General features: G+C 43.0%; 1 protein-coding gene across 2 annotated transcripts in view; it reads right to left on the reverse strand.

The window, feature by feature from the left end:
- Window positions 1-23,840, reverse strand: part of BBS9 (Bardet-Biedl syndrome 9) — a 371,651-nt gene that overhangs the window by 331,693 nt on the left and 16,118 nt on the right. For both annotated transcript variants that reach the window (XM_045197407.3, XM_024562968.4), the window contains exons 4-5: window positions 21,524-21,588; window positions 13,558-13,671 (exon numbers count right to left, since the gene is read on the reverse strand). In XM_045197407.3, coding sequence (XP_045053342.2) covers window positions 13,558-13,671; window positions 21,524-21,588 — 179 coding nt within the window. The remainder of the gene's footprint in view (window positions 1-13,557; window positions 13,672-21,523; window positions 21,589-23,840) is intronic.

Here is a 23,840-nt window from a genome sequence, read left to right on the forward strand (position 1 = left end):
TGTCTTTCATACTAAAAATTAAAGGATTTAAATAATTTTTTAAAACTTAAAACTTTTCGATCTGTGAATGTTACCACTAATACTCAGTAATTCTGAATATCACATTTGATGCAGAAGAACATTATTACAACAAAAGGATGAATAACATGCAGAAAACACAACTCCGACTAGATGAGAAAACTCCTTCTTTCTGCCGGTAAGCTTGACTGGTATAAGCGCCGCCTCTGGGCACATGGGAGAGAACTTGAGTAGTGGGAAATCCGGGAGCCCCCCCCCCCAATCCCTCCCCTGTGGCCGCGGTAGGAGGCGGTAACTACCTTGAGCCTTGCACTGGGGCACCTGCTCAACATGTGTTTGTGAAAGAAGAAAAAACCTCAGAAGTTGGCTAAAATGAGGGTGCTAGCTAACATCTTTCTCTATGAAAAAATAATCCCTAAGGCCTAATGTGTGCAACATCAGTCCTGTCCAATCTCATGGCTGTTTGGCTTCGTTCACTCAACAAATACTTACTCAGCATCCACTATGCGTCAAGGACCACTAAACCTTAGATCCAGTGGAGCAAGAGGGGCGTGACCTCTGCCCTCCCGAAGCTCACAGAAATGCCTCACTGCCCTTCCTCTCGGATTTCACGCCGACCCTGTCTCTAACTGGCAAGGCCCTTAAATAAGGGGTGTGCATTAGAAAGAACACGGACTTTGGAAGCAGGTAGCTCTGGGTCCAAAGCCTCCCGACGTCCGGGTACGATTTGCAGCAAGACCCTCACCTTCTCTGAGCTTGTTTCCCAGTCTGGGAAAGAGCAATTAAGTCACCTCTCTTACAGGTTACATGCAACAGCACAACATATAGCAATACAGGAGATAATAAATATTAGCTCTCTCCCCACGTAGTCTTCTCTATAAATAATACAAAAATTCCTGCTAGAAAATCAAAATACAAAAGACAGAAATATCAAAAATGGCACAGGAGACGGGGAAAGGGGTATAAGGGGACTAAATCGTAATGGGGAAAAATGCAATAAAAAAAATTTTTTTAACTGCACGGGAGAAAACTTTCTAAGCTTAGAAGAAATAGAATAAATCATACAGTAAAGCAACAACTGGATCACATTAAAAAACACACAATTTAAAAGCCAAGAATCATCTGGCAAAAAGATATTCACATGAAGTACAAAGAAATCAACCCATACTAAATAAATACATCATATAATAGAAAATTTTTTTTAAAGATTATCTTTCGAGGAGTCCACCAGAATCATCCAAACAACTGAATGGCTGAATCTACAGAACTTTCCTGAACACCCAATTCTCAAGTCTGGCAGTACAAGGACTACTTTCAAAAACTCTTTCAAATGCAATATTGTGTATTAAACAAATCAATAAGTGAGTACGTGGCAGAGAATAGCAAACACGCTCCGGCAGCAGTGAAACAAAGGAGAGAACACAGTTTCACGCCATAACCTTCAAAAACACGGTAGCCGTCAAGAAACAGAAATGTTTCCAAGAATCTTGAGAGCCTTGGCAAAGGTGCGAACTCCGAACTCCACAAAGGCTGTGAAACACGAAACACCTTACCAAAACTCTCAAGTCAGAGAAAGACCCAGAGGGGACGCAGACAGCCTGGTGAAATGGAAATGCCTGGAGTGCCAGAAGCTCTGCCTTCACTACATTCCCTTTCTACTAGACAAGGAAAGCAAATTTTCCCCTTGTTGGTGATTTTCTGTGAAAAGAGACAGGAGTAGAGGCCACAGACCACAGAAATAGCAGTCAGGTGAAATACCTCCAGCAACAGTGATGAGTCCGGGGAGCAGGATGGGCTGGAGGGGAGCTGCCTCACCTAGTCCCACACACACCCCCAGGGGCCGGGAGAAAAGTGGGGGTGGAGAGGAGGGGGAGTGGGGACGCAAACAGGTTCTGGCGAGGCCCGTCAAACAGGGGAAGGAACAAACGAGCCGACTCTAAGAAAACCTCCGAAGTCTGAGAACATCCTCCCCACCTTCCAAGATTAACAGGCTACAGACTGTCCAGCTGGCGTGAACAGTGATTAGAGATACTTAGCAAAACCACGGAAGACAGGACTAAGGCCAGATCATCCAGCAAGGTGCCCCGGCGGCAGGCACCCATTTCACCTGCCCCTCCTATCCCTACCACCCCCACAGACAAGGGACAGGCCAGAGACACTGAGCAGCACCCAGCCCTCAAGAAGGTATGTCACAGAAAGGAAAACAAACTCATCTCTGATGGGGGCAGGGGGGTGGGGGTGAGGGGGGTGCCAAAGCAAGGGAAATTCACCAGCTCCTTAAAAAACAAACTAGCCCCCCAAGAGCTGGTCAGGCTGAGCCTGAGCAAGACCAGAAGAGATTGGCCTGACAAACCCACGAACGCACTGCAGAAAAATGGCAGGGAGAAAGGAAGGTACTGTACGAAAAACAGAAGTAAAAACAGAGCCAAGAACCAGAAGACAGCTCTCGGAAAACATTTCACACTACTGAGCAGTTTAGAACATAAATTAAATTTTGAAGGAGGGCAACAGCAGGCTGATATGGCAGGCTGCAGAACTAAACCAACAAAATAAAAACCGAACCAAAACCCTGACGCTCTGTATGTAAATCAGCACTGTCATAACTGAGGGACAATCTGTGAACAAGTCAGACATGGTTTGGTGCCATCTACCCAGTCTCAAGTGACCTGTGACCGTCCACATGATGTGGACAGGAAGTGAAGGAACAGATGCAAAATGACTCTCAGAACGACTTCACGGCAGTAAATCTCAAATTCCATGGAACAGAAGTCATTCACAAGCACTGTTCCAAGTATACAGACTGGAAAAGGAGCCTGACTAGGCCAGGTAACCGAACAAGCAGAAGGCATTGACTGTCAGAAGTGCTGCTATACCCACTCCCCGCCAGTCCCAGGGTGCCGGTACAGGGTATTCCCTACCAGTCCCAGGGTGCCGGTACAGGGTATTCCCTACCAGTCCCAGGGTGCCGGTACAGGGTATTCCCTACCAGTCCCAGGGTGCCGGTACAGGGTATTCCCTACCAGTCCCAGGGTGCCGGTACAGGGTATTCCCTACCAGTCCCAGGGTGCCGGTACAGGGCACCCCCCACCAGTCCCAGGGTGCCGGTACAGGGCACCCCCCACCAGTCCCAGGGTGCTGGTACAGGGCACCCCCTACCAGTCCCAGAGTACAGGCACAGGGCACTCCCCATCTGTCCCAGGGTACCAGTGCAGGGCACTCCCCACACACCTGCAGACACTGTTACCAGAAATCTCTAGGTGTGATTGACACACACAGCACGTATAGCTCAAGAGTTTCCCAGAATATAAAATGTGCATAGTTTTTAAATCACCATATACATTTTTTTCCATTTTAAAGAAAAGGCTAGTGTGATTTGGAGTGCAAGAACTGACAGGTAAAATATATCTACTGCCAAATATTTAGGAATATCACACACCATGCTATTTCTGCTGTTTACAGACAAACCTAAGTAATTTCTTTTTTTCCCTTTGCTAATAAATCCATGTGTTCACAACTGAAGCAAAATGGGGACCAATATTTAATAAATTCTTTAACTGATTTTAAGATACAGTCATATGAAGTAAAAGTTTTCTAAGAAATATATCTATTTAACATATTTATTTCCAAAACTTGCTTACATTCCACATAACACAGCACCAGACCTCACACGATAAACACGTTTTCCATGGTTGTGCCCTTTCGATGGCCGCACAGCTGAACCCCAGCGCGATGAAACTCCTGTGGGCTCACTCAGAGCAGGGGGCCCGCAGTCTACGGGGCCCTGGTGCGCAGTCGGTGGTGGTGTCTGGGCGACGGCACTGAGTCGTTTACTTTCTCTGTCCTGTAGGCCCGTGTGTTTAAGTGTTCCTTTGTGAACACGGTTACTGTTTCAACCAGAGCATACACATGTTGGTTTCGTGAGTATTGAAAGGGAGGAGACGGCGAAGTAAAAATCATGCCCAAAGTACTGCAAGTTCCTCTCTAGCACGAATCTGGGGACATGCCTGCCATATCTACACACACCAGGACTAAAAACATGACAAATGGCCTTGAAAAGCACTCAGTTAAATAGAATTACAACAAGTCTCTACATACAAACAAACATTTGGAGCAACAGTTGCCCTCAAGCCTCCCACAATGAAGCCAGAACGAGGCTGCGTGCAGCCCAGGGCAGAGCGCACCCAGGACAGGCTCGGCCCTGGCCCTCTGACCACCTGCACGCCGGCCCTCACCCTCTCCCCCAACCACGGCCTGCCTCTCCCGTCAGTCCCAAAGCAGCACCAGAGAAGTTCTGGGAGGAAAAGAGAAATCAAATGCAGTGGACATGCACATTTCTTGGCCGCCCAGCACACACTCCACTCTCTTTTGTCAATGTTACATAAATGGGTTCCAGGTGGTCCCTATATCTGGGGCCCATGCCATTTACTTCTTCATAGCAGGCTGACTTGAACTCGAAGCCCACAGATACCCAACTCAAATTTTTAGACCTCCAATTGCTTTAAATAGAACCCAGGTTAACATATTTCTAGCCACATAGCATGTGCCTGCTTAGCATAGCCTACAAAGCTGCACCCAACACCTGCTGGCCACAGAGAAGACAAGTCCCAACGCTGTGAGAGACTGAGTCCCCGATGCCCGTCACAGCTCCCCAACAGAGACTCCCATCCTGCATCTGAGTGACGTCACCTCGGCACAGGGCCCCACTCGGTGCCCTGCATCCCCTGGAGGTTTCCTGCCCTCCCCCCCATCTGGGTGGCTGTCCTGTGTCACTGTCTGTGGAAGGTGTCCTGCTTTGAGGACCTTCCCTCATGTGCAACCCTGTCAAAGCACACCCAAAATGAAGTTCATGTGTGCCACTGCCCTCTGACAGTTGTGTCTTGTTCCTTGGTGAGCTCCAAAATCCTGCAACTGGCCACTCACCGCCATTCCACTGAATAACTGCTCCTCCCCACCCATAGTCTCAGCGGTCAGAGGAGGGCTAACCCACCCTTACTCTTAGTCCAATGCTGACAGTGACTGTTCAGAGATGGCGAACCAGAGCCAATCGGTTGGGAAAAGACCTTTGCTGAGCCTTCTCGGAGGAAGGTGGGCACTTTTTCACGTGGACTAGAGCCGGAGAAGTAAGACTGAGAGCTGCTACATCCATCGTGGGACCAGGAGGAAAGAGCCTGTCTGAGGGACCGGAAGCAAGAGATCTGATCACACTGGAGCGCAAATGACGATAAGCAGTGTGTTTCTCATCCTTGCTTAAGCCAACTATCAAGAGCAGTCAAAAGAATCCTCATGGTACCAAAGGCGAGGTTAGAAAGAGAACAGGAACACACCCAATGGAAAAGCAGAATTGTGGCCTACGCAGAAACTGGGAGATTCTGGGCTTTGGTGGTAATGGCCCTCTAAGACTTGAGTTGGCTATTACCAAATAAACTCAAAAAATAAATATCCTCACGTAAAACAGAAATGTATGATCAAGAAACCTAGAGATGCCTATAGGTAACACTAGTGTATTATACTTTAAAATCTGTTCAGAGAGTAGATCTCATGTTAATTATTCTTACCACAGTAAAACTATAATAGATAGACGGACAGACAGTCAGAGAGATAATATATAGAAAGACAGATGCGGCCCTGGCTGGTGAGGCTCAGTGGATTGTACATCACCCCACAAACCGAAAAGTCACCTGTTCAATTCCTGGCCAGGCACATGCCTGGGCTGCAGGCCGGGACCCTGGTTCAGGGAGTGCAGGACACAGCCAAAGGTTTCTCTCCTACATCAATATTTCTCTCCCTTTCTCCTTCCCTTCCTCTATAATAAATAAATAAAATCTCTTTTTAAAAAAAGATGGATTAAATAAATAAATAAGAGGAAAGCAAAAACTGTTGGAGACGGGTGAAAATAGAACCAAGAACCATATGATGGTCACAATCTCTAATGAAGTATTTAAAAGCCTTTTTCCATAAACCACAAATTCATCGTGAAAAGAAGGCAATTCGACGTGACTGCAGCACCAATTATGTGATAAGAAATAAAATCTTGAGGAAAAAACTGGCTCTTCATAATCCAAACAGCATATTTTTTCATTAAAAATGCATTCCAGTCCATCCTTACAGAAATACCGCGGGAGGCTCCCTGCGTCCTCAAAGACGGCCCCTTGGTGTGGAGCCTGGGCGCCTCCAGCTGAGGCCTTCCCTCTCTCTTCCCTTCCTGGCCAAACCTCTTCCCGAAACAGCCTTCCTTCGGGATTTCTGCTTCTGCTCCATGCAGTCCTCACTTTGGGCAACTGGACTGACACTCCTATCCTTCTATTAAAACTGCTCTACTTATGATCAACACGACCTCCAAGTGGCAAAATCCGGTGTTTTCCTCTCAACAAACACTCGGGCTGCTTGACCTCTGACACTCCAGACTCCCCTCCCCTCTGCTGTCTTGGCACTGTTCTCGCTCAATGGCCATCTCTTGTGTTCGTTCTCTTCCTATCCCTGCCCTGCAGTCGGTCATTCTCAACACCGTCATCATTGCGCTGCACCTACGGCACAGCGCATCCTTCTCCAGCACAGTGCATCCCCTCCGGCACAGTGCATCCTTGTGCCGGAGAAGGATGCGCTCCTTCTCCAGTAAAGAGCAGCTGGGAGTTACGGAGACCGCTTTGCCTTACTCAGGGCTTTCCGCTGTAAGTAAAAAATCAACTTAGTAGCCTAAGGATACCAAGGTTTTTAAATCAAAGTACAATTTTAAAAGTGCTCCAAAGTCTGACAAATATACTTCCTAAGAGGAACAAACTATCCCAGAAGAAATCTGAGTGGCCCATCCCATGGGCACTGCAGGCTTTATGCCAAAGGCCACACAACTGCTCATGTATAAGGATCTAGAATTAGTAACCTCCAGATCAAGGTGGATAAAAAATGAAGAGCTGGAATAAAAAAGGGAATGGCACACTCACCCACCCTCATGTACTCCCCTCACACACACCCCTCCCCACACACACTCAGGCTGAGGGAGCTGCTCTAACCCCAGGGCTCCAGCATAACTTTGTAATATCCATCTCTATTATGGTTTAGCTAGTTCTTAGTCTGTATTGCCCTCCTCCACCAGGTTTAAGCTTCTTGAGAATATACAGTGTCTTTTATTCATCTATCCACTCCAAAAAACTAGTACAGTACCTGAGACTCAGAAGGCTCTTAGTGCATGCACACTGGATGGATGGATGGATGGAAGAAAGGACTGACAGACAGAGGGCGAGATGATGCAAGGGAGCACCCACACCAGACTTGCTTCAGCCCCTGAAAATTCCCATACATCTCCAACAAATCAGCAATTTCATCCCAGCATCCCTGTCGCACACCTGAAAAATTCGTCCTATACATGATAAGGTTCACCAACCTGTCACAGTCCTTCAGGGCAAATTTTGTGTAACTGAGGATGTAATTAACTACAGGGTCTCAAAGTCAAAACATGAGCAAAGGAAATTCTTGCTCAACTATCGTGATGGTAGCAAGACACATTACAGCAGACTGCATAAAGTAGCTTATCTCACCAAGCTAAGCACGAGCAGGCAGTCGTTAAGCTTAAAACAGTAACATTCTTTCTTCCCTCCACCACTGACAATCTGTCAGTCAACGTCAACACCCTCCTTTTGCAGATATGGCACTGTTCTAACATGGCAAGCTTGTTAACCAGGTAAAATGCCAGTCCACAACCACCAGAAACTTCAGTGACACAATGAAACAAAATAAGAGAAAAATCTGGCAGAACTATCGTTTGTTCCTTTTCTCAAAACCAAGTTCAACGTACCAAACCAAATAAATTCCATCAATTTTACTAACATAGTTTAAAATCAATTTAAATCCACCTTTCAAAATTGTTTAGTATGTTTCCAAACCGTAATTTCATTGCCTGTGCTATGCCTCCCATTAAATTTTACAAGCACTAATCTGTCAATAGCATAAGAAGCAAAGATAAACTAACATTTTTATAGATACAGCCACAAGTCCCTTTAAAAAAAAAGTAGCTTAGATTTAAATCAAACAAACTACAAACACTTTTTAACTTCAAGACATTGCCCTCCACCCCCTCTGTAATAAAAAAAAGCACAATACAGCCATTAATATTGACATTTCAGTTATTTCCCTCTAAAATGTATAATATGGAAAATGTTGTAATTTAAATTCTAGAATGGTATGTAGTAGCCTGAATAATGGAAGATACTAGGCAAATATTCTCCAACTAGTTCATAAAACTAGAGTCCCTACTTCTTTATCACTTCTTTCTCATTAATAAACATTGCACATGGCTGAGGGTAAAACCAAACCTTACCGCATCAAATGAATGTACCTTTGAGTTATTGAAAATGTATAAAAGGTGCTTTCAAAAGATTTCTTTAACAGACAAGCAAAAAAAAAAGTTTAAAAAACAGTACTTATTTTGCTAGTTTCAAATCCTATATTACCCTCCCACCTATAACCTCTCTGATTATTGGAAGAGAGTGCTTTTCCTATAAAGCAAAGCACCAACCAAAAAAATTTTTGTAAAAAGCAGAAGAAAATGAAATTGAAAAAAAAAATATCTGACCCAGAAGTTATTCAACGTGTTTTCCATAATCTATGAAGAATCAAAGTTAGGCACTAACTGTGGCCAAACCAAAGCACACCCCTTTGTAATGGGACAGTCTATTTCTGAATTAGAAGGAGGGTAAATTTACTCACAGCCCAAAAAGGGAAGCGTTCAGTATGATTAACAGCATAAGCTTCTGGAGGCAGAGTCTGGAGTCCCTCCGCTACCCCTCACGAAGTGTATCTGAGTAAGTCGCTCAACCTGTAAAGCACTGGGAGCACTGGCAGGTACGTGATACGCACTCGGCTGGTCAGGGCGGGATGGCAGCAGTCTAGAACCTGCGACTGGGCATCACCTGGGAGATGGTCAGAAATTCAGGCTCTCGGCTGCAATTCCAGACTTACAGCATCAGAACCTGCATTTTTAAGGAGTTTGTTTATTTAGTTTTAGAAAGAGGAGAAGGGGGGAAGAGATGGAGAAAAGCATCAGTGTGAGAGAGAAACGTGGGTTGGTTGGCTCTCACATGCGAGCTGAACAGGGACCTGCCCCACAACCCAGGCATGAGCCCTGGCCCACCGGAATTGGAATCGAACCGGCAGCCTTTCCTTTGCTGGGACGTAGCAGCTCAACCAACTGAGTCATGCGGGTCAGTGCTGAAGCTGCATTTTTATCAAGAGCCTATTAGGATTTGATGTAAATCCTTCCCCTGCCTCCACCCCCTCTAATAAAAAAAGGCATGTTACCTTTACCTTTCTCTCTCCTAAGCTTCAAGGGCCTTCTTTTGCCTCTGTAACTTGCTTCCTGAGCCTATGTAGCCCAGCTGCCTCACTTCTGCTGCCTCTGTGACTTTCTAAATAAACTTTCTCTTATAAAAAGTATAATGATAATAATAATAAAATAAAATTTAAAAAGCATACCTAGAATTCATTTTTACGTTATATTCAGACATTACCTACTATAATTAATTGTTTTAAAAAAACACTCCATTACTTTTTTGCAAGTTGGATACAGTGCATTTATTTTTAGTAAAAGGCAAAGTATTAGCTGGGATCAAAATTCCTCCATTTTTGATTCCTCAAGATACTTTACTCAAAAGCAGTACCAACTAAGGCCCAAGGTTGTAGAGGACTGCCATCTAGTGGTGGTTCATTGTGATGCACACACCAAAAACTCACTGCCTTCCATTTGTTTAAAATACGGCCAGGTTTCCTTTTTACTTAATTCCTTTCTTGAGGACTGCTAACATAGTTACCCAACTTAATAACCCCACAAGAAGCCATCATAAATACCAAGGAAGGTAAAAGGCGAGGATTTTTTTAAGCGTCCTCTTTAAAACTCAGATCAAGTGCAGGGGAGTTTTCACACAGGGGTATCCAACCTGCAGCCCATGGGCCGCATGCAGCCCAGGATGGCTATGAGTGCAGCTCAACCCAAAATCGTAAATTTACTTAAAACGTGATGAGATTATTTTGTGATGATGTGTTACAATGTATTTGATGTGTGGCCCAAGACAACTCTTCTTATTCCAGTGTGGTGCAAAGATGCCAGAACGTTGGACAACCCTGCAAGAGAATGATCTGCTCACACCTAGAAAAATATACATTCAAAAAACACTAGAGCCCTGGCTGGTGTGGCTCAGTGGATTGAGCACCAGACTATAAACCAAAAGGTCGCCATTTTGATTCCCAACCAGGGCACAGGCCTGGGTTGTGGGCGGGGTGCCCAGTTGAGGACCTGCGAGAGGCAACCAATCCATGTATCTCTTGCACATTGATGTCTTTCTCCCTCTCTTTCTCCCTCCCTTCCCCTCGCCTCTAAAAATAAATAAAAGCTTTTTAAAAAGAAAAAGAAAACACTAGAGACAGGCTTAGAAAATGGGCTTTCTTTTGGCATATGTATATCTTGGAGTGACTTTTATTTTCTTCTTTCTAAATTCTGTACTTTTTACAATTTATTTACATAGTATTTGAGATTCCAAATTGAGAAAAAATATTTTATAACCTTCTGACTGAATAACTCTATTCCTACAGTCTATCCTAATGATATACTCAGAAAGACAGACAAAGATATCCATTCAAGCAAACAAAACTTAATCTTAATAGCTTCATAATAACCCACTGAATCCACACATCAAAACTTAGTCATTCTCCTCTATTACACAATGTAATCACTTCTAATTTTTCTGTATTTCAAATAAATGCACACATGTAGATACAAAGGGAAAAAAGGGAGGATAGAAAGAGGAAAGAAATAAATCAATACATGGCAACTTGATGTGACTACTCCACATTTTTGGATCATTTCCTCACATACATTCCCATCCATCACATTTCAGCACCCAAGAACATTCTCATGGCTTTTAATAGCCAAGCTGCCTCATAAAAATGTATCATTCCATATGACCACGAGCAATGTAGGACAGAGACTACCATAACCTCTCTGGCATTAGGTTTAACCCATGGCTAATTTTTTAAGTTTCATTGATATGTCATTTACATACCACCCTTTTAAGAATATAACTTCATAGTTTTTAGTATATTGACAGAACTATGCAACCATCACCATAATCTAATTCTGGAATATTTCCATCTTCCCAAAAAGAAACCCATTAGCAATAACTCCCCATCCCCCCAGGAACCTCCCCAATATGGCTAATTTTTACTAATTTACCACCCCACAACTTTTCATGTTTTCTTGGAGATACCTTAATGATAAGTGTTTCAAACTCATGAAATGAAAAATTCCTTCTGCTACTCAGCTATTTCTCTGTTTCAAACTGTAATATTCTGCTCAACCACAGGAAAGTAAAACATGTCAGAATATCCTCTTGTTTCTTCTGAAGATACTTTTGAAATGTAAGGCATCATTTAAGAACTAAGAGAAGGTATCATATAAATACAAATATATCTGTTCTTTTCAAAACAGCGACTCTCTATTGGTTTGGAAAACCATTATTAAATCCAGCAAAAATGTCACACAAAATCAAATAATTTATTTTTCTTTAATTAATTTAAAACTTTTAATTTTATTACCTGGCCTGACAATAAAATTAAAAGGACAGTGCAATCCATAAAACATTTATGGACATTTAACATGTGATCTAAAGAATTGTCGTGATGCTACCAAAAAAAAAATCCTTATTCCCATTTAGCCAAAGCACTTTTTTCTCGTGTCTTAATTTTTGGATTTCAGATATACAGAATTTAGCAATTTGGCTTTTGGGGATTTTGTAGGCAAAAAAAGAATTGAAAATGTCAATTAAACGAGGGAGGCCTAGGTCTCCCAATCATGTCAGACATTTTTTTTAAAGAACAGTGAAAATCAGTTCCAACAGCTGAGGCTGGGAGAGGACACTTCATTGAGTGAAGTTAGCCTCTCATCAAATTTTAGCTCCTTCTGTCCTCTATTCACCTAACCCTAGACATCGCCCACGTTTCTCAAATAATTCCTGTTACTCAAGTTAAGCAATTATGCATTCCAGCCTAGTGTTTTGTATCATTTCCTATCAATTACTCAAACAGTTTCTTTGCACATTACCACCTGAAACACCCCCAACTGCTAACTGGTGTACTCAAGTTCACCCATTCCTTGCATTCACCTCTAGGTATGACAAAACTGAATTCACAGGCCCTGTCCAGTGTGGCTCAGTGGATTGAGTGCAGGCTTGCCAAGCAAAGGGTTGCCAGTTCAATTCCCAGTTGGGGCACAGGCCTGGGAATCGAAGGCCAGGTCCCCAGTGGGAGTCGTGTGAGAGGCAACCGCACGTTGATGCCTCTTTCTCCCTCCCTTCCACTCTCTATAAAAATAAATAAATAAAATCTTCTTTAAAAAACTAAATTCACAGGAATGAAAGATACTTCCAACATAAAGTCGTTTTTTCCTGTCACTAAAGAAGAATCTAAAATAGGTAGGCTACTTTTTAATACAATGGCTAATCAACTCATACAAACAGCAGCCAGAAAAGGGTGAACGTGCTATAAAATCCCTAGTCACACATTCTGCAGGGGCCGCACAAAATCACACAAGTGTGCATCACCAGTGGGCTGCTGGCCCTCCAGTGAGCACCACAGCTTGACGACACCGTCCTGGAGGAGTGAAGGGCGTTAGCTTCTACACAAAAACCCTCCAGCACCAACAGCACCAGCGCCCACAAGCAAGCACCAAACTCCAGGCACTCTGAGACTCTGGGACTAGGGCGCTGGCACTGCAGGTAGCCTTTGTGCTAATTAGAAAAATTTACCCCCAAGGTGAGAGGAACCCAGCCGCACTGGGCTGTTCTTGGTAAAGGTGATGGCTTTGTGACAATTAGAAAAGGCACCTTTCCTCTGGGGGCGCATGGCTTGAGGAGCAGGATCAGGCCTGCATTTCAGCCTCTCCTGGCCCCAGGTCCAGGAGCCCTTGTGCAGAGAGGCCCTGGTGGGCGGAGAGAGGACTCCACAGCCTGGCCCGCACTAGAGCAGGCAGAGCAGGGACCTTTAGTGAGATCAACCCCTTTTTCCACCGAGAGGGGGGCACACACCTCCACCACTAGAAAGCTCCGTTTCTACGAGCCCTCTGATGAATGAAAGACAAAATCTAAAGAAGAGTCAGTTTTAGAAATGTCTCCATAGACCATATAAAAGTGCTGGTTATAAGACAATCAAACACACTCATGTTTAAAGTTTTTCCTTCATATTATTTTGCTTGGGTATTTGAAAAGCTTTTGGTAAAACATGTTTAACTCTTTCTGAGATTCATACCACATAATATAATCATCCATTTCTACATGGCCAAATACGTTCTCCCTTAACATCACAGATAGGTTCTTCAACTGTAAGCGAAACAACATATAATGGGACCAATTTCACCAACGGCTAACTGATAGAAACACAAGTTAAATTTCTACGGCATCTCATCAACGTTACAACATTGAACGAATGTGTTATCTGAGGACCTGCTGCATTCTAAATCTGGTACTTGCAATAACATGCTCACAAATAAATGCAAATTACCTTTCACACCACCAAATGACCCGTAAGTCATGTTGCAGGCCGTTCTCTGAAGATTATGTTCGTACATCAATTTGATCTGATATTGGTTCCCATGTTCCACATTGCCCGAGGTTCCTAAGGAGAAAAAGAAATCCTTTTATTGCTTTGTATTTGTTTACACTAAAAAATACTAACTTCTTCTCATCCTCCACACCAATTCCAAGTAACTGGATTTCAAAAACTTTTAAGTGACCAAGCACTGAAACAGTGCGTGTTATGAACCACCGCCACACAGAGGACGAAGAACGCCAGCACAGGAAAAGCAATTCCGCCCCAGCTGGATCGTACCACTGGACGGAATGCACCCTGGGAAACACTTTACTATCCATTTTCATCGTGTCTAAGTAAAGTGCGATTATTTAAATAACAACAGAACCTTCCAATTTCAGTTCTGAAATAAATGAGATGCAGTTCCTTGCCCTTACAAGCAATAATAGAGCAAAGATATAACTCAAAGTGTCTAAGGAAAAAATTCCCCACGCTCACAAGCAATTCAATTTTCTGTCCCAGCTCTCAAAATACTCAAGCCCTAATGCATTATATTTCTAATTTAATGGGGAGATTTTTCTAAAGCTGCCCTCAGCAAGAGGACGGTGATGTTTTATTTTAAGTCTGACAAGAAGAATCTCCTTAAAAACAAAGAAGGATGCTTTCTCTGCATTTCACAAATCATATGTGCTATAAACACTTTCTGGTTCTTTCCAAATCAGAAAAGATTATTTACCCATATTTTACTCTGTATTTGTTGGCCTTTCTAGAGTACTTACAGTTGAAGCTATATCCCAGTGATCAGCTGGAAACATTGGGGTTAAAAGAGGTGTTCAAAAGAAAACGGATTAAGAATACAGCTTTTTCCACAAAGACACATCTTTCTCATTCATTCAAAAATGAAAAAGTTAAAGAAAAAATTTAATATATCATAAAGCAAATAAAGCAGCCCCCAAACTATATAGTATTAGATCATTAAAACAACCTAAATATAGATGATATGTGTACATACAGACATGTATGTATACAGGAGCATTTGCTTTTTGTCCAAAAGGATTGACCAACATTCCCTGAGGTTGTAAGAATACAAACATTTCTACTTCCATTTTAGAACTGAGGCACCATACATTCAAAAAGATTTAAGTCCTGGCTAGTGTGGCTCAGTTGTTTGGAGCATCATCCCTTAACCTGAAAGGTTGCAGGTTCAATCCCCAGTCAGGCACAAGGCGCAAAAGAGAGGCAAACTGATCAATGTTTGTCTCTCACATCAATGTTTCTGTCCCTCTCTCCCTCCTTCCCTTCCTCTTTCTCTAAAAACAGGGAGCATGTCTTCAGGTGAGGATTAAAAAAAATTAAGAAATTTCTCCCCAAATCACGCAGCTGGTAAAGGACACAGTACTCAAACTAGGTCTTTTAGATCCAGACCTACACATCCTGGTACCTGGTTGTCCCTCACTGAACAACTCCCGGGGAATTGGTGAGCCAGTGACAGTTTCCCAAAGGAGAGTGGCATGAAGAATGTCACTTCCACCTCCTCCTTTCCCAGCCTGGCCTTTCTTACTCATTTGGAAGGTGGAGGAGTGTTGAAAGAGAAAAACTACCAGGGAAGGACTTCTTGGGGAACAATCACTTCTACTCAGATCTATGCCCCTGAAAATAATAATAATAGGCTTTGCATGCCAATAAAATAAAAAAAGAGAAAGACTCAAATTTGCCAGCTAACCCTGATAGGAGATGAAAGCTTTCTGGAGTGGAAACGGCAGTGAAACCAGCAAGGTAACGACTTAGGGGGAATGACCACCACACCAGCCACATGGGGTGAGGGGGCGGGGAGCCACCAACCAAATAACTCCCAGCATTAACCTAAGAAAAAGAAGTTCCAAGAAACATTGGGTTTGTCCCTACAGAAATTACAAATTTCATTCTTCACCCAAAAGTAGATCACACCCTCTGAGGAAGGAAGGAGCTGACGCCCGCCAGTCGAAGGGTCGGCGGGCGCAGGGCTGAGTGGGGGACACTACACAAAGCAGACCTGCCGTGACACTGGGGCCTGTGGTCTGACAGTGCACCGCGCACATTGGTAACCTTTCACATTTCAGGTGACAGCACTTTAAAACTTAGCAGTGCGACCATAGAGAACAAGAGGCAATGTGGCCATAGCTACCATCTTATAATAAAAGTGGTATCTGAAAATCTAAAACTTCTGGCCATTTTTTTCCTAGAGAAGCACCAATGACATAAGATTGAAATTACTTACACAAGTTTTGATCTTGAAGATACGGACTGAATATAGTAAGTAATACCTATAATTACAGTCTACATATAGCTAAAGTTATTGTAAAGTTTCATCAATTAGAAAGTAAATGGATATTAGAACTTTTGTGCTGTTTGACCTTATATAAACAAAATCTGATTTAAATCTTTAAAAATCCTATGAGAAATCAAAGGTCACCCTGACAACAGTTTTTGGAGCCATTTTAAGTAACTGTTGAGAAATCTAATGATGTTAAAGGAAATAAAAACCTTTACAGAGTAAGTTAAAAGGTTCATTGTGTTAAATAACCAAATTAGATTATATAAGCCTGTCAAAAGTAAGGAACCACATGTTTTTGCCCTCTTGTGGCAAACATTAAAATTCCATAAATATGTCAAATGCTTAGTAAATGCTTGTTGAGAAGTACACAAGTTTAAAGAAAATTTAAGAGGACAAGATCAGTATGGCTTAAGCTCACGCATCTGTAACCACTTACTCAGAAGCTGAAGCCCAGCCCAAAGGAACCTCAGGTGACACCTGACCCTCTCTTTCCCTGCATCTGACAAGGTGGGCTACCTTCAGGTCAGCGGGAGCCTGCTGGCTGCCCAGAGTAAGTGCACTATTGACGGCACTCACCCACCAAAACGAAGTTGGCACAGCAGCCTCTGACTACTAAGGGGTGTCCGGTGTGTCCCGGAGGCCTCCTCTAGTTTGCTTCAAATCTTTTTTAGCCACACACAGGGTGCAAAAGAAGACAGAAAATAATTGGGGAGGGGCGCTTGGGGGTAAGGATGTCAAGTTCAGCAACACTTGCATCTGCTGACACCAGTGGTTTCGCTTAAACTAGAGAATGTTTATGCATCCCCTGTTACAGTAAAAGCTAGGTAAAAGTTCAGTCAGGAACTTCAAGAAACATTTTTCAAGAACAAAAACATGAACTTCCTTGCTTGTGAATTTAAGCCAAGCCAGAAAAATATACAAATGGTCAGACTACGAATATTATGAGAGGCTGCTGATATGAGAGACGGGGAAGGGAAGGGAGGCGGGCGTAAGGAAAGGTAGTCTGGATGCCTGTTCATCCCCACAGGACACACAGCTTGTGAACGAATGCATTGCACAAAAGAGCGATAAAAGTCACCATTCTCGGGATGAGAAACTTTCATTTTCAACACTGATTTGAAGGAGGACACCCATGTCCCATAAACAAGTTCTGAGCAAACATGCCAGTTTCTTTCAGTGGGCTTTTTTAATAAACGTACACATTTTACCCCCGACTCTGCTCTATGCCTGAGTGCAGCTCTAAAGGCTGCTGTCTCTCTGGGCCCTCGTTTAAGCGGGACCAGGGAAGGCCAAGAGTCCAACCTAGTTTCTAGTTTTCAGCATGCTTCCCTCTCCTGCCCTCTCGGAGCCACCACGGGGCCCCCAGAAGGGACCAATTCTCTCCGAAGTATTCAGGGGTGAGGGTGGCCAAGACTTCCTCTTCCATGGTCCGTGTAACACAATTAGTAAGAGTCCTAGCAGTCAACAGGTTTACAGGGGAAAACAAAAGAAGAACGGGACTCATGCAATGAGGCAGCCCATACCATACCTTCCCACTGACTCTGCAACACTCAGTATTTGCCCTCCACCAGGAGGAGCAACATCTTCTACCCTGCAACCAATGAGAATGTTTCACAATGACCTTGAGCGGTACTATCCAGGGCCTCTGATATAAAAAGAGTGGAGAAGGAAATGATAGTGGTAACAGAGAAGGAAAAATAAGGGAGAAAGTAACACAAAGAGAGTAATAATGAGCCACTACCAATTGCCTCAGCACTGCCCGGACGTTAGTTCACTCATTCATTCAACAAGTATTCCTACCACATACCACATGCCAGTTATCAAGCCCACCTTAGGAACCCAACCGACCTTCACCCCAGAAAGAGACTGCCTAACAATATCCAGCTCAGAGAAAGGGAAAACAAATCAGTATTTGAGATGAAAGCAAAATACAAAGAAAGCCCAAATCAAGAGAAGGAGTGTGAGAAATCCAAATCCTAAAAGCTTCCATTTAGAGCAAACTCCAAAGACGCGTATTATTTGGATAAGGAATAGGCCCACAGACTTTGGCTTTCTTTGGCTTTATTATAGTACCCATAAAAAAACTTCCCAATATTGATATCCATAAAAATAACTCTCTCAACTTGAAATAAAATTTATCTAATAACTGAAACAAAGTTTTTTAAGTTACCTTTTATATTTAACAAAGGCCAAAATGCTGAAACTATTCCACATTTAACTATCATTCTTGCACCCTGAGAACAGTGTTGAGAATGAAACCCGATTAAGCATCAGATAACTGCCTATAGGTCAGTTGAGTGAAGAAAGCCAGAGGCCAAGAAGGTGGAATTGTAAAGAAAAAGCACTTGAGGTTCACCAAAGAAAATGTACTTTAAACCACTATGACTCGGCCTCTAATGAATTTGTTATCACTATTAAATATTCCTTAAGACTGAAGTGTCCTAAGTACTCAGAATTGGCCCCTATTAGTCAGAGCAATCCTGGACATAATTCTTGAGAGAAAGGGGATTACAAGGAACCCTCTACAAGAATTTTAAGTATGCACAGAAATAGCAGACCGAGAAAATGTAACAGCCTAAGCACCCAAAAGAACAAATGAACAAAGGGGAAATGCTAACAAGTATGTGGTAGGCATACTTGTTGAATGAATGAGTGAACTAACTTCCGGGCAGTGCTGAGGCAATTGGTAGTGGCTCATTATTACTCTCTTCGTGTTACTTTCTCCCTTCTTTTTCCTTCTCTGTTACCACATAGGTTGAGTGCCAGCCTATGAAATGAAAGTTCACTGGTTCAATTCCCAGTCAGGGCACATGCCTGAGTTGCAGGCCAGGTCCCTGGTTAGGGGCATGCAAGAGACAACTGATCGGTGTTTCTCTCCCTCTCTTTCTCCTTCCCTTCTCTTATTTCTAAAAATAAATAAAATCTTTAAAAAATAAAAGAAAACCTTCAACTGAATGTCTTGTGTTCCCTACCAAGTCAGCATTAGAGAATATCTATTCCTTCATAATATTCAAAAGCCCAGACTTCCAGTCAAGATGGAGGCATAGGTAAACACGTTTCGCCTCCTTACACAACCACAGTAAAAATTACAATTAGACTACAAAGCAAATATCACCCAGATTCATCAGAAAATCGAGTTATATGGAAGTCTAACAATCAAAGATTTAAAGAAGCCACATTCATCCAGACAGGTAGGAGGGGCAGAGACACATGGAGAAGTGGAGAGGAGCGGAGAGGCATGGAGACACAAAGTGGCGTGGAGAGGCGGCAGAACAGGAGGTCTTACATTCACGTGTGGCAGATAAAAATCAGGAGAGATATCTCGGGAGCAAGGGATCCCAGGCCCAGGCCAGATCACCCAGCCCAGGGTTCCAGCACCAGACAGGTAAGTCCCCGAAACTTCTGGCTGTAAAAACCAGTGGGGTTTGGGGAAGCAGAAGAAACTCTAGGATTCTCAGGAGACTCCTCTTAAAGGGCCCATAAAGGTCCTAGGACTTATGCAGACTGACCCCCTCTGGGATTCAGCACCAGGGCAACAGCTGGAAGGGCACCAGTGACATAGGGGCAGAAAGTGAAGTGACTGACAACAGGGAGAATACTGGGAGACAGCTTCCTCCTGGGAAAATCTCCAGAAGCCAGGCAGTGGCATTGTGCCCTTATTGAGCGCTCGCCCACACAGAGCCACAAGGCGGTGAAATAGGTTGCCCTGTCCTGATGATTACCCAAGGCTCTGCCCCACACAATTTACAGGTGAGGCTTTTCTATAATAGGCCACACTAATAAGTCAGGAGTCAAAGCACCTCTGCCTAATACACAGAAACAAGTACAGGGAGGCTACCAAATTGAGGAGACAAAGCAAATGGCCCAAGTGGGGGGGGGGGGGGGGCGGACAGAACAAAACTCCAGAAAAAGAACTAAACAAAATAGAGATAAGCAACCTACCAGATGCAGAGTTCAAAAACAATGGTTATCAGAATGCTCAAAGAACTCATTAGGTACTTCAACAGCATAAAAAAGACCCAGGTAGAAATGAAGGTTGCATTAAGTGAAATAAAAGAAAAATCTGCAGGGAACCAACAGTGGAGGGGATAAAGCCAAAAATCAAATCAACAATTTTGAACATAAGGAAGAAAAAAAGCATTCAATCAAAACAGCAAGAAGAAAAAAGAATTCAAAGAAATGAGGATAGACTTAAGGAGCCTCTGGGACATCTCCAAATGTACTAACATCTGAATCATAGGGGTGCCAGAAGACGACGACCATGAAATTGAAAACTTAATTGAAAAAGTAATGAAAGAACACTTTCCTGGCTGGTGTATCCCCCCACACCTAGCCCTTTCCCTCCCTTGGGAAAGTAAAAATAAAACCCCTTTATTCTCAAAAGGGAAGGAAGGGAAGGAAGGGAAGGAAGGGAAGGAAAAGAAGGAAAGGAAGGAAGGAAGGAAGGAAAGGAAAGAAAAGAAGGAAGGAAGGGAGGGACAAACTTCCCTAATTTGGTGAAGGAAAGACATGCAAGTCCAGGAAGCACATAAAATCCCAAACAACTTGGACCCAAAGAGGACCCAAGACACATCATAATTAAAATGCCAAGGGCTAAAGATAAAGAGAGAATCTTAAAAGCAGCAAGAGAAAAGCAGATAGTTACCCACAAAGGAGTTCCCATAAGACTGTCAGCTGATTTCTCAAAAGACACTTTGCAGGCTAGAAGGGACTGGCAAGAAGTGACGAAAACAAGGACCTACAACCTAGATTACTCTATTAGATTACTCTTAGTAAATCTATCATTTAGAATGGAAGGGCAGATAAAGTACTTCCCAGACAAGGTCAAGTTAAAGGAGTTCATCATCACCAAGCCATTATTATATGAAATGTTAAAGGGAACTATACAAGTAAAAGAAGATAAAAACTATGAACATTCAAATGGCAGCAAATTCACAACTATCAACAACTGAATCTAAAAAACAAACTAAGTGCCCTGGCTGGTGTGGCTCAGTGGATCATTGAGTGCAGGCTTGCAAACTGAAAGGTCACTGGTTCAATTAATTCCCTGACAGAGCACACACCTGGGTAGTGGGCCAGGTCCCCAGCTGGGGGCGTTCAAGAGGCAACCAATTGATGTACCTCTCACACATTGTTTCTCTCCCTCTCTTTCTGCCTCCCTTCCCCTCTCTCTACAAGTAAATAAATAAAATCATTTAAAAAATAAAAATAAAAAACAAAGCAAACAACCAGAACAGGAACCGAATCATAGATGCGGAGATCATTATGGAGATATGGAGGGTTATCAGCTGGAAGGGGAATGGGGGAGAATCGGGGGAAAGTGCAGGGATTAAGAACTACAAATTGGTAGGTACAAAACACACAGGGCAACAGGATAGGAAATGGAGTAGCCAAAGACCTTATATGCATGACCCATGGACATGAACTAAGGGGTGGAGGGTGCGGATTGCTAGAAGGAATGGGGGTACTGAGTGGAGGGACGCAAAAGGGGAAAATTGGGACAACTGTAATAGCATAGTCAATAAAATATATTTAAGAAATAAAAAATAAAAATGTAAAAATATATAAATAAATAAAAAGACAATTTTTAACAGAAATTTGGTATTAGAAAAATATGTTTCTTACCTGAGACAGAGTAGACACAAAGTTTTCTAGAATGCAGCACAGCCAAATGAAGCATTTCAGTACCTCTGAAAAATGGGGAAATTTTTAAGTTTAAATATTAGTTTCAGACATAACCAAAAAATTATACAATACTTTTTACAAGAGATTATCACCACAGTCTACCATGAGTAACAAGAAAAACAAGGTAACCAACAGGCAGTTTGACAGTCCCAGAGGCTCAGGAGCTGGGCTACGGAGCTGCCTTCAGATGGAAGCCCAGGGAACCGCCCAGAGGAGGCGCCTAGAGGCCCCTTGATGAGTGCTCTCCCACAATACAGAGATCCCCAGGAGGCCCTGCTTCTCCAGCTCATTAACCTGTGACCTTCGGCTCATCACTTAATCTCTCCAAGCCTGTTTCCCCTTCTGGAAAATAAGAGGCTTCAACTGCATGAAATGAAATCATGTGAGAGCACCTTGCAAAGTGTAAAGCACCACAGAATGCTAATCATTATTTAATGGTGGTGATGATTTTAAATGGTATGTATTATTTCAGTTCTGAACGTAGGAAAGGCACTAAAAGTACTTCAGTTTGACCACTGTCACCACTTCTCTGCGCTGCCCCTCTTGAGTGGTTTCGACAGACAAGGGAGGCAGGGTCTAGAAATCCAAAATCTAAGGTCTTTAAGGGCCAAGTGAGTGTGTATAAATGAGTACAGGGTGTAAGTGGCTGGGACCCACTGAGACTGGGGCCAGGCTAAAGCAGGCCACTACTACTGACGTCTGGGCTTGTGGCCACATCTCCACATTTTTTTTTTTTTCAAGAAAAGCCAGAATGCAAGGATTTTATGTGACATCTCCTGGTTCAAATATATATTCATATAAATGAGTTTATTTGAGCCAAACTGACATCATACACTGCAGAGCAAGATCTCCTCATGGTTCTTAAATGTTAGCAAGTCTTTTCAGCTTCAGACACATCTGCAAGCAGGCCTCCAGTGTATGACCTGCGCTCTACAGATTCTGTTCTAAACGACAGGAACTACCATTGAAATCTGAAGTCCTGGGTTAGGGTCCTGACTCCGCACCTTGATATTTGTGTGATCATTCGATCTTTCCGAAGGTTAGCCTCTCACTTAGGAAATAAGGATTATATTAGATAATACCTGCAAAACATTGTCACAGTGGATATATAAATACCACTCACTGTACTATCAGAAAATGCAAATATACACAATGACCAAATAATCAATATTGCCTTCAAAATTTTTTATATGAGCCCTGAACACTCAAAACAATTTCTCCATCATGCACAGGAAAAGACATCACGAAGAGATAGTAAGCATGGAAGCAGACAGATCTGGGTCTGAATCCCAGCCGTGTGACCTAAACTCTGAGCTCCAGCAAGCTTCCTTATCTCTAAAGGCAGAGTAGTGAGACAGTTCTAGTTTGTTAGTATTAATACAGTATCCACTCACTACGGTTAACCTCCTCCCTTCCAACAGGTCATCACAGCAATGGAGGCCACACATAGGGTTACTGGGCAGAATAACTGTCACAGCACTTTTTGAAAAAAACAGAAAGGTAAACATGCTTTTTAGAGGCAGGAATCCTTTCATCTCCTTATGGTATAAACCCATCCTGTAGAACATGAGAGAAGTGTATCATGGGCACCTGATCACCATCAGCTTTTAGACGGAGTAGGTATCTACCAGCCACGTCAGTCACAACATCTCCCCCCCCACCCTGTTGCAGTGCGTAAAAGCCCTAAACTAGCTCATCCATGAAGCAGCTTCCCCTCAGAATGAAACACAACAGGAAAAGCTGAGGAACAGTCAGGTTTTTCTGGCAGGACTCAGGGCCCTGAAAAAATGGAAGCTGGGGCCAATAAATTATGATGAGCAGCCCTGGCCGGGTAGCTCAGTTGGTTGGAGCAGCATCCTGATGCACCGAGGTTATGCATTTGATCCCCACTCAGGGCACACACAGGAAACCACCAATGAATGCATAATGGATGGAACAACAAATCAATGTTTCTTTTTCTCTCTCTTTCCCTCCCTCCGTCCTTTCCTCTCACTCTCTAAAAAATCGATCAATAAGTAATTTTTAATTATGACGAGTAAATGGAGTGAGCCAAAATCCAAAGCTCAGGGCACTCCCAGACCTAACAAGGCAAAACAGGGGTCAAAAAGAAGAGGCAGAGTAAACAAGACCACCACTGCCTACATAACTTTTCACAATGGATACTTTCATAAATGATTAAGAAATACATGCTTAAGGATGAAATATTGCCATTTGCAACAACATGGGTGGATCCTGAGGGTATCATGCTAAGAAAAAT

The sequence above is a fragment of the Desmodus rotundus genome, chromosome 6 (assembly GCF_022682495.2).
Source record: "Desmodus rotundus isolate HL8 chromosome 6, HLdesRot8A.1, whole genome shotgun sequence".
In the NCBI taxonomy this organism is placed as follows: domain Eukaryota; kingdom Metazoa; phylum Chordata; class Mammalia; order Chiroptera; family Phyllostomidae; genus Desmodus; species Desmodus rotundus.